General features: G+C 42.0%; 1 protein-coding gene across 1 annotated transcript in view; it reads left to right on the top strand.

Moving 5' to 3' along the window:
* The window catches only part of ACOT12 (acyl-CoA thioesterase 12), a 40,399-nt gene that overhangs the window by 6,597 nt on the left and 19,665 nt on the right, over window positions 1-14,137 (top strand). The window contains exons 3-6 of the mRNA XM_050946136.1: window positions 2,287-2,347; window positions 3,427-3,528; window positions 6,090-6,234; window positions 12,940-13,093. Of these exons, the coding sequence (XP_050802093.1) occupies window positions 2,287-2,347; window positions 3,427-3,528; window positions 6,090-6,234; window positions 12,940-13,093 (462 nt within the window). The remainder of the gene's footprint in view (window positions 1-2,286; window positions 2,348-3,426; window positions 3,529-6,089; window positions 6,235-12,939; window positions 13,094-14,137) is intronic.

The following is a 14,137-nucleotide window of genomic DNA, read 5'->3' as shown; positions in this document are numbered from 1 at the left end:
GATGTCTGGACAGGAAATTTAAGAAATCTACCTGCAAAGCATATTAAAAAAACTAACATAGTGAGGATGATTTCACTGCTTCTAAAAATGTCATGGAATTAGCCTGTGATATCATTTCAGAAATTGGCCTCTAAAATGACTGAACACTAGTCTTTCCGCCATATTGGGAAAGGGAAGGGCAATCAACTTGAACCTCTTCATTTTAGCTGAATGAGAGAGAACCAGAAAATCAGAAGCAATCAGGAGGCAAGCCTGCACTGGCCTGTGCTGTACAGTAGGAGGAGCAGAGGAGTTTTGTGCAGGACACCCAAATTCAGTTTACACAAATTTCTGCCTGGGACACACACACCTGACCAGTCCTTTGGTTTCTCCAGGGTTGTGCCAGAGTGCATAAGTAGGAGAGGAAGGTGTGACATGAATGAGATTGGGAGTGGTTCTGGAAAAAACTGCTTTGCGCCCATCCTGGTTCCCAAATTCTAGTACTCAGTGGCTATTTTGACCCACATAAATTCTGCCTAGTTGCAGGACTCAGAGTGATTGTAGAGCCATACTTCAGTCAACTGCTGAGAAGCAGTATGGAGAGCAGGACTAGCACCTACTCAAGGTCTTATATTTGCCTTCAACACAGACACAATTTCCTCAGTTTTTTTGCCAGTGAAGAATTTGGCCCTTTCTAATGTCCCGAAAGATCCTCAGATTAGAATATAAATATTATGAAATCAGCAAAATAGTTTGAAATTATGTTTATAATAGAGAGAAGTTTCACTGAAGGGAAAAATAGAGCTATCATTTAGAAATAGAATTTCTTGTCAGTTTCCTGGATGAAGCATCCTTTTATGGTCTCTTAAGCAAAAGCTTTTCAGACTTTAAAGGCACACTGTCAAGATAAAAATCATAGTTTTAAAAAGTCTCCTTATCGGTATTATTAGAAACAGACCAAAGTAGTCAACAATGTTCTTAACATTCACAATATTTAGTTGTCATAAGGGTACTCATGAATTTCTGATTTCTTCCTTCAATCATGTGAAGTTCTGCTGTTATCCAAAATGGCTGCCATCTCCCATCACTGTCAGTAGCAATAAAGCAACAGGCAGCTCTTAGCAAGATGGCTATTGTCTTCCTTAGGCCTTTGCAGATGAAAGTGATGCTGTCCCCAGCAAAGATGGCCACCATCTTCATTGTTTCTAGAGCTGGCTGAGAATTTTCCATCAGAATGATTTTCCAAAAGACTGGAAGTGAGATGATTAATTTAAGAAGAGCCTTAGTTTAACCTAAACAAATTTGCTCCCTTTACCATTTCTTCCAACTTTAATTAATAAACACACTGGGCCAGATCCTTCTATAGTGTAAATGCATCTAGCTCCATTGACTTCAATGGAATTAGGTTGATTTACTAAAGCTGAGGATTGGCCCACTGTAGCATGTTTATGCGCCACTGCATACTTTGGGCTAGATCCTCAGATGATGTAAATCAGCATAGCACCATTGAAGTCAATGGAACTATGCCAGTTTACATCCACTGAGGATCTAACAAAGTGAAAAGACAGTATTTGCTATTTAAGGTTCTCTGTTGGAATATCACCCACAGAGTAGGCATGCTGCAGCCCTGGCCCTGTCCACAATTTGGAGAGTGCATTCCCAGGGCATCACAGAACAGAACCTGCTTTGGGTTTGTTTGTGGGGAAGAAAGTGAATTTTGCCCTGTCAGCCTATGCATAGCTTGAGAAATGAGATACCAGTACCCACCTGTGCAATTGTGCATATACGTACACTCACTGATTTAACAAACCTCACAAGCATATGTGCCTGCGTACTTAAAAATGGAATCCAGTCTAAAGTTTCTGACTGGACTTGAGATTGGTGTATAATGGCATAACAGCATAACGGTGCATGTAGGTATATTTCTAATATAAAGGTACCCTCTTATTAACTCTATACAATTTTCTGAATAACTCCAGTTTGGTTCAGCAGCTTCTTTATTGAAGTTTCCAGTAAAGTTTGATTTGAGAAGAACTTCTCCAATTAAATACTTGTTGTTGTTGCGCATAATTTACTGGCCTTGTGCATTATCAGTAAAAAGTGCATTGGCATGTAATATTGCTTACCATTGGTGGTATTCCCTTACGTTACATAGATGGATCACTGAAATGACAAATGTTTATACAGCCTGACCCAAAGCCCATTGGAGTCAATGGAAGCACCCTTGTTGACTTCAGTGGGTTTTGGATCACAGTGCAGTTCATGTAATAATTGTGCAACTTAATGAGATGACACTTGTCTTAACAGAGTTGGACAAATTATCATCATCAAAGCAAAGGTAAACCGAGCATTCACTACTAGCATGGAAGTAAGTGATATTAATTTCTCATTTTTATAATTATTTCTTTAACAAATTGCTGCACAGAGAGGCAGGAGGAGAAAGATAATGGAACAAGATTCTACCACTGTAGCTTTATTATTGTTAATTTCAGAAGGGGCTTAATGAAGACTCTTAAATAATGTGCATCATCCTCATATGAAACAACTGCATCTAAATTATTTTTATATTTCTGTAGCACATTGCTGTCCTATGAGTGAGCTATGCCAGACTAACATAAGGTCCCCTGAAGAAGTTACATTCTAAAAGCATTAACAAGAGTAATACAAAACAAAATACAAAGTGGGGTAGATAATCAATATTAGCCCACTCCAAGGCCCATTGACCTCAATAGGCTTTGGATCAGGGTCCATGGCTAGAAAGGCTCACAGAATAGGTGGATTTCTTAATGTTTTTTGAAATACATGATACAAAGATCCTTATCTCAGATGTGTAAATGCCACTTATTGCTTGTGCTGTAAAAGACATGGCAATGCATTACTCAGTCATTTACCTGAAATCAGAACTGAACCTCAAGTAGTCTTTTCTCCTCTCTGTGCCCCTACGCTATTTCCATTAGCTTTAATGGGAGTGATGTGAATGCATCAATGGGAGAATGTATTTCAAAGTGTTCTAAAAATCCTAAAGATCAAAGACTTGAAGCATGTCATGTCTGTTTCAGATGAACTAGTAAAGTATTTCACTAGTCATTCGCTTCACATTGTGTTTTATAGACTTGTACAGATTTTTGCTGATGCAAGTCCTACTGCTTCTAAAGATTCAAGCAGAGTACTGAAATAGCACATAAGTAAATGGAACTAATAGTTCATAGAGCCAAATGTAAATCTCTGTACTATTTTTAGAGGAGCTGCTAAGCCTCCATTTACAGATATGTTGCCATGGTTTTAAATATTCATGAAGTGTATTGGTGATACTAGGGCCATAGTGAAAAGTCTGTGCATTCCGCTCTTTTAAGATGTAAGCTCAAGACAATATTTAATTCTGCAAGTGTTGTGACTTGATGTCTTATCTAGAAATTAACAATGTGGTAACTTTCTTTTTCTTTTTAGGTTGGTGTCAAGGTTACAGTACAGGATATCTTGACTAGTGTTCAGAAACTTATTAGTGTGGCTTTCTCTACATATGTAATAAGACCAGTTGGTGATGGAAAGGTATCTCATTTAATTCAGAAAAATTCTGGCATGGAAAGAGATTTTTGTGAAAGATCTCTTTTTTGATTATTGTGAAACTGACAAAAAAAATGATATTATCCACTCATTTCACCTGAGGGCAGAAAAATAATGTGAAGTCCAGACTGTAAGAAGATTTTAAAAACCTTCTCTGTGGCCTCATGACGGACTATTTTTCTGCCACTTTATAGGTCCTTACTTTTTAATTTTTGCAAGTTCTTCCTTACTAGAATTGGCATCTTCATCCCAACTTTACTGAGAGAGTTGGTAAAACAGATATTTCCAAACATAAAATGAAACCTGCCTGAGAAAGATTAGAGGCTAAATTAATTGTTTAATGTTTGAACATTAAAGTACTGTATAAATGCTCTGTATTATTATTTATTATTGGCTTGATCCTGTGCCTAACCCCTTAGCTCATGCATCTTTAACTCAACATTCCAAATGGGTCATTTCAGGATGAAACTGGTGATGATTAACTAAGATCAGCTTCAATGGGCAGCCATTCAAGCAGGAGAATTTGACACCTCAGTTCAAAATCCATCAGGATTTCAGCATTTGGAGCAAACTATAACTTTTTATACATTTTTAAAAGCCCACTTATTTATTAGACTTTTGTTGTTGTTGCTTTGTAGACAAGTTTGGGGAGAGGGGAGAATGATGACCTAGGGTTACCATGTTTAAGTTTCCCAAAAAGAGGACACTGCTGTAGGGGGGAGCTGGGAGTGGCTACAGTTGGGGAGTGCTGGAAGGGGGTGTGTGTGTGTGTGTGTATTGGAGGGTATTTGAGAGGTGCTGGAGGGAGTACCTGGGGGGTGCTGTGAGAGGTGTGTATGTGTATTGGAAGTGGTATCTGGGGGGTGCTGGAGTGAGAACCTGGCGGGAGGGGGTGTTGGAGCGGGAACCTGGAGGGTGCTGGAAGAAGTGTGTATGTGTACTGGGAGTGGTATTTGGGGGGTGTAGGAGGGGTACCTATGTTCTCATTCTTGAGATAGGGGGCAGTGTCAAATCTGGGGGTGTGTGTGCTGGAGCAGGAACCTGGGGGTGCTGGAGGAGGTACTTATGTTCTCATTCTTGAGGTAGGGGGCAGTGTCACTGCTGGGTCTGGCTCAGACCCAGGACAGAGTGACAGCCGTCAGTCAGCACCTCCCTCAGGGACTCTCCTGCTCCCCAGGGCTGGGAGCATGGGATCTGGCAGCTGTGAGGGACTAGTCAGATGTCGATGCAGGGGAGGGATCAATTTCTGAGTTGTAACATCTGCCCCACAAAAAACCTGGACATTGCCTCTTATTTGAAAAATCCACCCCGACAGAAGGCAGAGGAGCAAAAAAGAGGCAATGTCCGGGAAACCGCAGACATATGGTAACCCTATGACTACCTCACTCTGCTGGGAGGAAGGGCAATCTTGTTTTAAGAAAAAATTGCAAGATTCTGAGCAGGGATGGAAGTGGAAGAAAGGAGCTGGTTTGAGAAAAGAATCAAAGGCAGAGAACTGTTAGCAAGGATTGGTGATACTAACATCCCTCCAGGAAAACGTGGCAGAGTTGTTTAGAAAGGGAGAGTGCAAGGCTGAGAGAGAGAACATGAAGTGGGGAAAACTGGTGTAGCCCCATGCCCTGCTGACAGTAGGTCCAGGGAGAGGTGGTTTTGACCATATGTAGTGTCTAGTGTCTAGAAACACACCAGATTCCTTGACAAAATCTCGAAGTCTAAGCCTCTAAGTCAACAAGAGGATTTGGGGTGGAGGCACAGTGGAACCACTGTCACCCACATGAAGCAGCAGGGTGTTGGCTCTGTTCTTGTTGAAGCTTCTGGGCCTAGGTGGAAGGGACCAGAGAATAGGTCTGGATACAGAGAGCAACTGTTCCTTGCAACTCAGCTGTTTTTGTCTGTCCCTTATTTAGATAACATTGTTCAAAAACCAATGGGCTAGATTTTCAAAGAGTTTGTGGCACTAAACTGACCAATTCTACCCATAGGGCCAGGCATAAATGGAATTTGCACATGCTTGGTGTGTGAAAGGGGAAATACACTTAAGGCAGAAGGGCTTCACATGCAGAAGAAGAGTGTTGGGAAAACAGCTTGTAAAACTGTGTTGCTATGGCATTTTCAAAGGAGCATATCCGAGTGCAAGTAGTGGCAGGGGTGCAAATGCATGCTTGGGACACAACACACAATATAAACTCCTCAGACTAATTTGAAAATGCATTTCCAGTTGTGTTTTCTGTGAAGCATTTAAAACAAAATAGGGTTTGGTGATTTTCTTGTATTTTTAGTTTCTCAAAACAAAAACACCTTGTCGTTGAATTTTGGCAAATGGCTCAGGACTAAAAGTGAAAACCTAGATATTGCATAATCCCTGAACTTTAGGTCTTTCCATATTTGTAGTAATATGACTTGCTGTACTGCAGAAATTACAGTAAAGAGTTCTAGAGGATACTGATGCTAGCGTACTTTTTAAATGGCATTGGCTCAAAGTGCAGTTCAGAGCACACTTAGATATGATTGTACAGTCACATGAGAGCTTCTTTTCATTTGTGTAGGTTAACTTAAAACCAGTCAAGCTGCAGTCTCCACAAGATCATCTGGAACATAGTCTGGCTATTGAGAGAAGAAGAATCCGACTGGACCATGAACGTGTTTTTGAGACCCTAATGCAAGAGAGTAATATGGAAGATCGTCACTTTGGTCAGTAAAGCAGACACAACCAGTAATTATGGGCAAATAGAGGGGAACAAAAAGCAACCAATTGAGACTAGGGACAAAACCATATAAAAACCTTTGAGGATAAGACTCCAGGGGCTAGCAAGGGCCAGGTTTGCGAGGGTTTTGGAGGACAGCAAATCTCTGTGGTGGTTCTCTCTGTCCTTCTGTCCTACAGGGATTCCAGGTGTAAGGTTGCAGGATCAGGGCCAAAATGTGAGTTGATCCTTGTTGCACATTTACTTTTCACTTAGGGTTTGCCTACATGGGGGATTTAAAACTGGATCAAATTGAGTTAATCTGGTTTGGAAACCTTGCATACAGACGATGCAAAGCATTACTGTGAATTAACTCTGTGTTTATTGGGAACTCTTGCAAAGTGGACTAGCCATACTTCAAATTGAATTAGTTAGAATTAGTGTTAGCACAGGAAGCTCCTGTGGTGTGCCACAGGAGTTAGGACCTTTGTGTGGACATTGCAAAGCAGATGTCCTAAAGGGGTCATGACTAGGATGCTGACCAGTGCTGGATAAAGAACAAGAAGCTCAGAAAAAAGTGCACTGGAATGAGGGATAAGAGGAGACAATCTGTTAGAAGACATGTGACCTGACCATTTTTTGATGAACTGGACATGATTCTATACAGTTATAGTACAACCCGTCCAAGATGCTGCCCACGCTCTTCCCCCCAACCAAGGATGACTGGCTTGACCCATTGGAGGCTGAGCAGGAGGATGCCCCCTCAGAGCCAGGATCTTTTTGTGCCTCAGGAGCCTGATGATGAGCGGCTGGAAAGTGAGCCCCAGTCCTGCCTTGCTGTAATGGACCCTTCCATTGGCTGAGCCCAAGACCCATCCAGAAACCCAGGCCGGGACTGAAGAGTCAGATTCCCTGGAGGGAACTACAGTATGTAAGCAGCTATCTTTACAATGTATTATTTATTATTATTGTTGGCTGATGTGAGCTAAGAGCCCCTGCCTTCCTCCCAGTCTCTCTGTTCTGTTTCACAATGGCACCCACCAGCATGGTGCAATCACAGAATGTACCCTGTGCCTCTCTGCTCCCCTCCAGCAGCAGATTCAAACACTGAAAGCATTCATTTCTGCAAAATTCAACAGTTTATTGAAACAGGGCTTACAGGAAAAGAAATTTGGTTAGTTTTTGTAGTTTTCATGAGGTATAAACACACACAGCATGCCTGATGAAGGCACAAAAAATATTATTCTTCACTGAGGTACAAATGCTCTGTAACATGAATTCTAGTTGACAGTTATTGCAGGATTCTATCTGTTTTTCTCTAGACTTTCTCCATGTCTGCAGGGGAAACATAGCTGAACTTAACACTGAGAAATAGCTCGATTTTGTTTCATTTTGTACATCCCTCCCCCCAATATAGTTTTCAAGGCCCTTCATTCCTGCAGCACTTCTGGGGGGAACATCCTGGTGAATAACTTCACAAAGTATTTCTCTGATCTGCCCTCTGCCTTTTGAATAAGACCAATCTCTGCCTCCTAGTCACCTGCCTCAGTGTAACATTATCAAGAGTCAGGATAGCCTAATGGTCATACAGAAGGAATTACTATCCAGATCCCCCCCTCCAAGAATCTCCCTTTAAATCTCTACTCCTGTAGAGGCGCATCCAAACAAAACTGCAAAAACAAACCTGGAACAAACCACTCATCCCATCCCTAACAGCATGAAAGCAGACACAGTAGACTGAAATCCAATTGCATTCAACACCTTCATAAGAATGTAAGAATGGCCCTACTGGGTCAGACGAAAGGTCTGTCTAGCCCAGTATCCTGTCTTCCGACAGTGGCCAGTGCCAAGTGCCCCAGAGGGAATGAACAGAACAGGTAATCATCCATGCCCTGTCGCTCATTCCCAGCTTCTGGCAAGCAGCATGTAAGCAGCTATCTTACCTTCCATACATTCACATCACTTACCATCTCTGAGGTTCCCTCCAAAATGAGAAGAGTCTCAGCGGGAGATAAAGTCACATATACCTACTAAAAAAAGCTGTCATGACTTGTCTGTGACACAAACAATAAACAAGTGTTTTTCCCCCAACTTTCACAATCACAGCACCTGCAACTGCCAGACCATCAAGGACAGGGTCTCTGTGTACTGCTGACAGGCTGGCCAACCTGAAAGAGAGAAAAAGGAAGACGTGGGACAGGATGTCAGAATGGCAGAATCACAGGGGAAAACCAGGCTGGCTAGGAGGTAGAGGCTGTACATGAGGACCCAGAAGGAGAAAGAAATGCATCTCTTCCAGAAGATCGGGGCAGTGGCCAAGGATGGTGTTGCAGTGGCCAGGGAAAGTGTGGCTGCATCCCAGTCCACTCCACCCCACCATATGTGCAGGCCTCTGACTCAGAATACAAACAGTAGGCGTCACTGGCAACATTCCTCTCAGTATTTATGTTTTCTGTGGGACATCTTGCTGGCTGTTCAAACCTCTGAGCAAATCTCCACCCCTTGGCTTCTCCCACCCAACATTAAGGCTTTCCCCTTGCACTCAGCAATATTGTGCAGAACACAACATGCAGATATTATGGTTGGAACATTTTTAACCTGTTGCTTCCAACCTATTCCATAAACAGCACCATCTGCCTTCAAAAGGCCAAACGCACACTGGACCACCATTCTGTATGGTGCTCCAATACCCCTTTCTGTTATGAATTCTGTGCTCTGGTGGGGGAGACAAATGATAGGCACATGGGTTCCATCAGTTGCCCCATATTGCTTGGGAATGCCAGATGTGCAAAGCCATCAGTAATGTCCTGGGCCCTTCCCATCCTGAAGTTCTCTTGCTAGTGCTGGTCATCTCAGCTCTGCCAAATGATCTTCTCCCATCAATCTACACTGGTTTCCTGGGTCCCAAATAGTACTGAATGCTTGTTGGTGATTCAGAAACTGGTCCTCTTGTTTCAACAGCTTCGCATCGTCCTATTCTTCTGCCTCATCCTGCTGCCACCACTGTAGATTATCCTGCTGCTGCTGTAGAATATTCTATTGCTCCCACATCATTCGCTTGGTGGTGAGACAGGTGGATAGAAAGCTGGCTAAATCATCGGGCTCAACGGGTAGTGATCAATGGCTCCATGTCTAGCTGGCAGCCGGTATCAAGCAGAGTGCCCCAAGGGTTGGTCCTGGGGCCGGTTTTGTTCAATATCTTCATTAGTGATCTGGAGGATGGTGTGGACTGCAGCCTCAGCAAGTTTGCAGATGACACTAAACTGGGAGGAGTGGTAGATACACTGGAGGGTAGGTTTAGGATACAGAGGGACCTAGAAAAATTAGAGGATTGGGCCAAAAAAAACCTGATGAGGTTCAACAAGGACAAGTGCAGAGTCCTGCACTTAGGACGGAAGAATCCCATGCACTGCTACAGCCTAGAGGCCGAATGGCTAGGCAGCAGTTTTGCAGAAAAGGACCTAGAGGTTACAGTGGACGAGAAGCTGGATATGAGTCGACTGTGTGCCCTTGTTGCCAAGAAGGCTAACGGCATTTTGGTCTGTATAAGTAGGTGTATTGCCAGCAGATCAAGGGACTTGATCATTCCCCTCTATTTGACATTGGTGAGGCCTCATCTGGAGTACTGTGTCCAGTTTTGGGCCCCACACTACCAGAAGGATTTGGAAAAATTGGAAAGAGGCCAGCGGAAGGCAACAAAAATGATTAGGGGGCTGGAGCATATGACTTATGAGGAAAGGCTGAGGAAACTGGGATTGTTAAGTCTGCAGAAGAGAAGAATGAGGGGGGATTTGATAGTTGCTTTCAACTACTTGAAAGGGGTTCCAAAGAGGATGGATCTAGACTGTTCTCGGTGGTACCAGATGACAGAACAAGGAGTAATGGTCTCAAGTTGCAGTGGGGGAGGTTTAGGTTGGATATTAGGAAAAACTTTTTCACTAGAAGGGTGATGAAGCACTGGAATGGGTTACCTAAGGAGGTGGTGGAATCTCCTTCCTTAGAGGTTTTTAAGGTCAGGCTTGACAAAGCCCTGACTGGGATGATTTAGTTGGGGATTGGTCCTGCTCTGAGCAGGGGGTTGGACTAGATGACCTCCTGAGGTCCCTCCCAATCCTGATAGTCTATGCTTCTATTATTCTAAGTCCAAATGCAGAATTCATCTGGCTCTGAGTGTCGTAATGCAGCCCAAGCATCCTGTGCATATTCATGCCTGCCACCACAGCGGCTCACAGCATTGGTGTGTCTATGCTGGCTGACAGCAACTATAAACAGTGCGAGACAATGGGGCAGAGATAGCGAAAATATGGGATTTAAAAAAATGTGAACCAATATGGCTTCCCACAATTCACAGTGGAAAGAATCCCAGGACATAAAATGCTCAGCTGCAAAGCAACGGACCATGGGCTATCCCCAGAGAATGCTATGCCCTCAGTTTGCAGAAAGCTGCTTCCATATGTTCACGATGCAGATTGAAAACAGAATAGGCATTCTGTGTGCACACTGTTGGGATAACTTGAATACAGCGAGTTACCTGAGGCTCATAAAAGCACTTTGGCTTAAACCCCTTGTGTAGATGTACTCTTACTTTACAAGTTTAGGGTTGGGTTTTTTTTAAGGGTTTTATAGAATTCATTCATACTTCAAGCTGAATTTTGCAATGGAGAAATAAAGTCCAATAGCACCAATTAAGAGACACATAGGAAGAGAAATCCATTTGGCTTGATGCCTATAGCTTTCCAAGAAATCAATAGGAACTATGTGCATGTGAGGAGATTGCTCTCAAGAAACAGAAGAAAAATTCTTCAGAGTGATAATCTAAATCCTGGCAGGAAAAGTGCAGAGCGCTCATGTGACCAAAAGGAAAAACTGAAGCCTAACTGGTTTCTTTCTTCATCTAGATTTGCCTTCATTTCCCAGACTTATCTCTGTCCTGAAATTACATGAATCAAAGTCGCTGTATTCCCTTTCAAAAACCTGAAATTATTCACAGATGTTTAAGAAACTTTCTAGTATTTACAGTATGAAGTACACATCTCTGTTTATGAACTTCAGTCACAAATAAATGATCTACAGAGAAAAACACCATCTATTATAAATATAATACCGGCCTTCACAATTTAATTGGGCTGTGAAGACTCAGGATGGACACTTTATATTGTCATGGTGATACCTTTCTGGTAGAAAACTAAGACTCCCAAACAGCAATCAGAGAGTGTTAACATTCAGTTTCCATGGCCCTAGCTGCATTAGGGAAATTGTCTAGATATTTTCTACAATTGCACACACCAGTGCAACATCAACAGTGACATATAGAAAGTAAAATAGGATCAAAAATGAGATTAGTATATGTGAAGATTGTTAGCTTTCAAATACATACAAAATACATCAAGCAAGAAAATGAAGTTTGTCTTGTGAATGCAAGTTATACAACTCCTTAAGTAGGTCCAAAGTGCAAGGTAATCAGACATCCAAATGGCTATTTGATGATCGTAAACGACAGTTTTCTAGGGCAGAAGCCAAAGACATAATTCGTGTCTTATGAAATCCTGTGGTGCAGGTGTTGGTGCATGCTTGAAATGACTGACACATCTGATACTTGAAACTATTATATCAAGATGTAACTGAAAATATAAAGACTCTTTTTTTAAAATTCAGAACACCTCACAGGCAAGGCCCTGATTCAGCAAGGTACTTAGCACACACGTAACTTTAAGCAGTGACTTCAGTAAGACAACTCACATCCTTAAAGTTATGCATATGCTTGAGTATCTTGCTGACTTGAGCCCTAAAAGACTGCGACCTTTAAGTCATAACACACAAGATGCTGGAGGCCAAATTCATCCCTGATGTACCTTCACTGAGTTACACAAGAGTTCAGTTTATCTCTAGATTCTTAATTAGACCTTGTATAATATGAATATTTATGAGTATGTTTACATATGGTGAAAATACGCGTGTAAGTCCATTGAAATAGTTTCAATAAGAGAATGCTAAGGTTGTATGGTTAAACACTTGAAAGATGAATTGGGAAAGTTAATGTTGTGCACACAGCCCTAACTCTGCCTCCAGTGCATGGCTATTCACTATAATACAGTATTTAATGAACACACACTATTTCACAAGTAATACAGTATAACACGATACAATAATTTTCTACAACCTTGAATCTACATGTATAGTGATTTTTAGTACTGCAAGACATTTATAGCAAAAATATATAATACATTTTACTTATTTATAAAACACATTGCAGATTAAGTAGAGCAAGCAAGAGTAATAATGAAAATTTACTGGCATACATAGGTTGCCTACATTTTCAATTAGAAGAGCTGCATAGCTGTCTGATTCCTGAACGTGTGCTTTTAACATAGGTTTTGTATGAAGGCTGTCTTCTCATCCCTCCAAACAGAATTTGATCTGTCACCAGAGTGTTCTGTTTCTCTCCATTCTGCTTCCTTGGCAGACAAGAGGCTATGGTGCCCTTGCACCTTGGCAGAGCGTCAGGCTCTTGCTATTATTGAAAGAAGCAGCAGGCTTTTGGCTTCAGGCACTCCCTGGTGTGGGTTTCTTTCTCCCTACAGACATTTTTTTCAATTGTACCAAAAGCCGATAGATCCCCACAGTGATGGGGAAAGGGTATATTCCCCTCTTGGGACAGCTAATAACTCTACTCACTTAACTATCCCATTAATGTATTGTTACCATGTTTCAGATAATGTAAGTGATATAGAGGAAGATACCATTTCAACTGATCTAACCCATGTGCAGAGCATTGAACTTGTCCTACCTTCTCATGCAAACCATCATGGAAATACATTTGGTGGCCAGATTATGGCATGGATGGAGACAGTAGCTACTATTTCAGCAAGATACTTTTCTATCTGATGGCTTCCTATATGATTCTGAAAAGACATGCTGTGTGGAAAATCAAAAGTACTCCATATCCACCATTTTAATGTTAAGATCATCACAGAGGTTAGTTACAAATGAGAAGTGAAAATAAACTGTATTGTGCTCTCTCTCTGTTGAGGTGCAGGGGATGTCTGCATATTTATATACTGGCTTTTCTATGGCACTTATTTCCAGAACATCTGAGTGCTTGAAACACTGCTGAGAAATGTTGCTATCTCCTCTTTACAGATGGCGAACTGAGGGACAGAGAGATTATATGATTTGCTTGAGGCTTCAAAGCAAGTCGATAGCAGAGCTAGAAATAGAACCCAGATCCTGATGGCTAGTGTAGAGCCTTGACCACAAGAATATCTTTCCGTATATGGTAAAATCCTCTGGCTCAGCATCAATGAAATCATAAAACAGAGCTGCTGCTCAAGGACAGTCTGCAGCTCCCTATGCATGGCAGAGATGAACTCGAGTGTGGCCAGTGGGTCTGAACAATATGAGAGCCACTACCAGGAAGTGTGGATGGGCACTGGCGTGGGAGTTCTCTTCTAGCCATTGACTCACTATATTATCTTGGGTAGGTCACTTAACGTCTCTGTCTCTCAGTTCCCACATCTGTAAAATGGGAGCAATAATGCTTCCCCAGCATCCTTTGTGAAGTGCTTTGAGATCTACAGATGAAAAGTGCAAAGCTTTATTGCTACACCCTGTAGGTTCATTAGTGGCTGTGGCCCAAGTGAGTAGCTGCTCTGCCTTCAGGTTGGGGGGGTCATCACCTCAGCCTTGACACTGGTCTCCCACACAAACAAAGCTTCTCTGTATGTGAGGCCTGAATTTCTATCAGAATTCCCCTCACACACCACCTGACCTACTTCATTGCAGGGATGCTAGCAATGTGTTTGTTTTTTACTTTAATAATTAAATGCCGTTCCTTTTCCTTATTCACGTAATTTTGATTCGTAGCCAGTTAGTTGCACCAATGAGATTCTCTATAGTTCTTAGATAAACAG

Source organism: Gopherus flavomarginatus, chromosome 3, assembly GCF_025201925.1.
Source record: "Gopherus flavomarginatus isolate rGopFla2 chromosome 3, rGopFla2.mat.asm, whole genome shotgun sequence".
Lineage (NCBI taxonomy): Eukaryota > Metazoa > Chordata > Testudines > Testudinidae > Gopherus > Gopherus flavomarginatus.
Note: the sequence above shows the minus strand (reverse complement) of the source record. Positions and strands in the feature narration are given on the sequence as shown.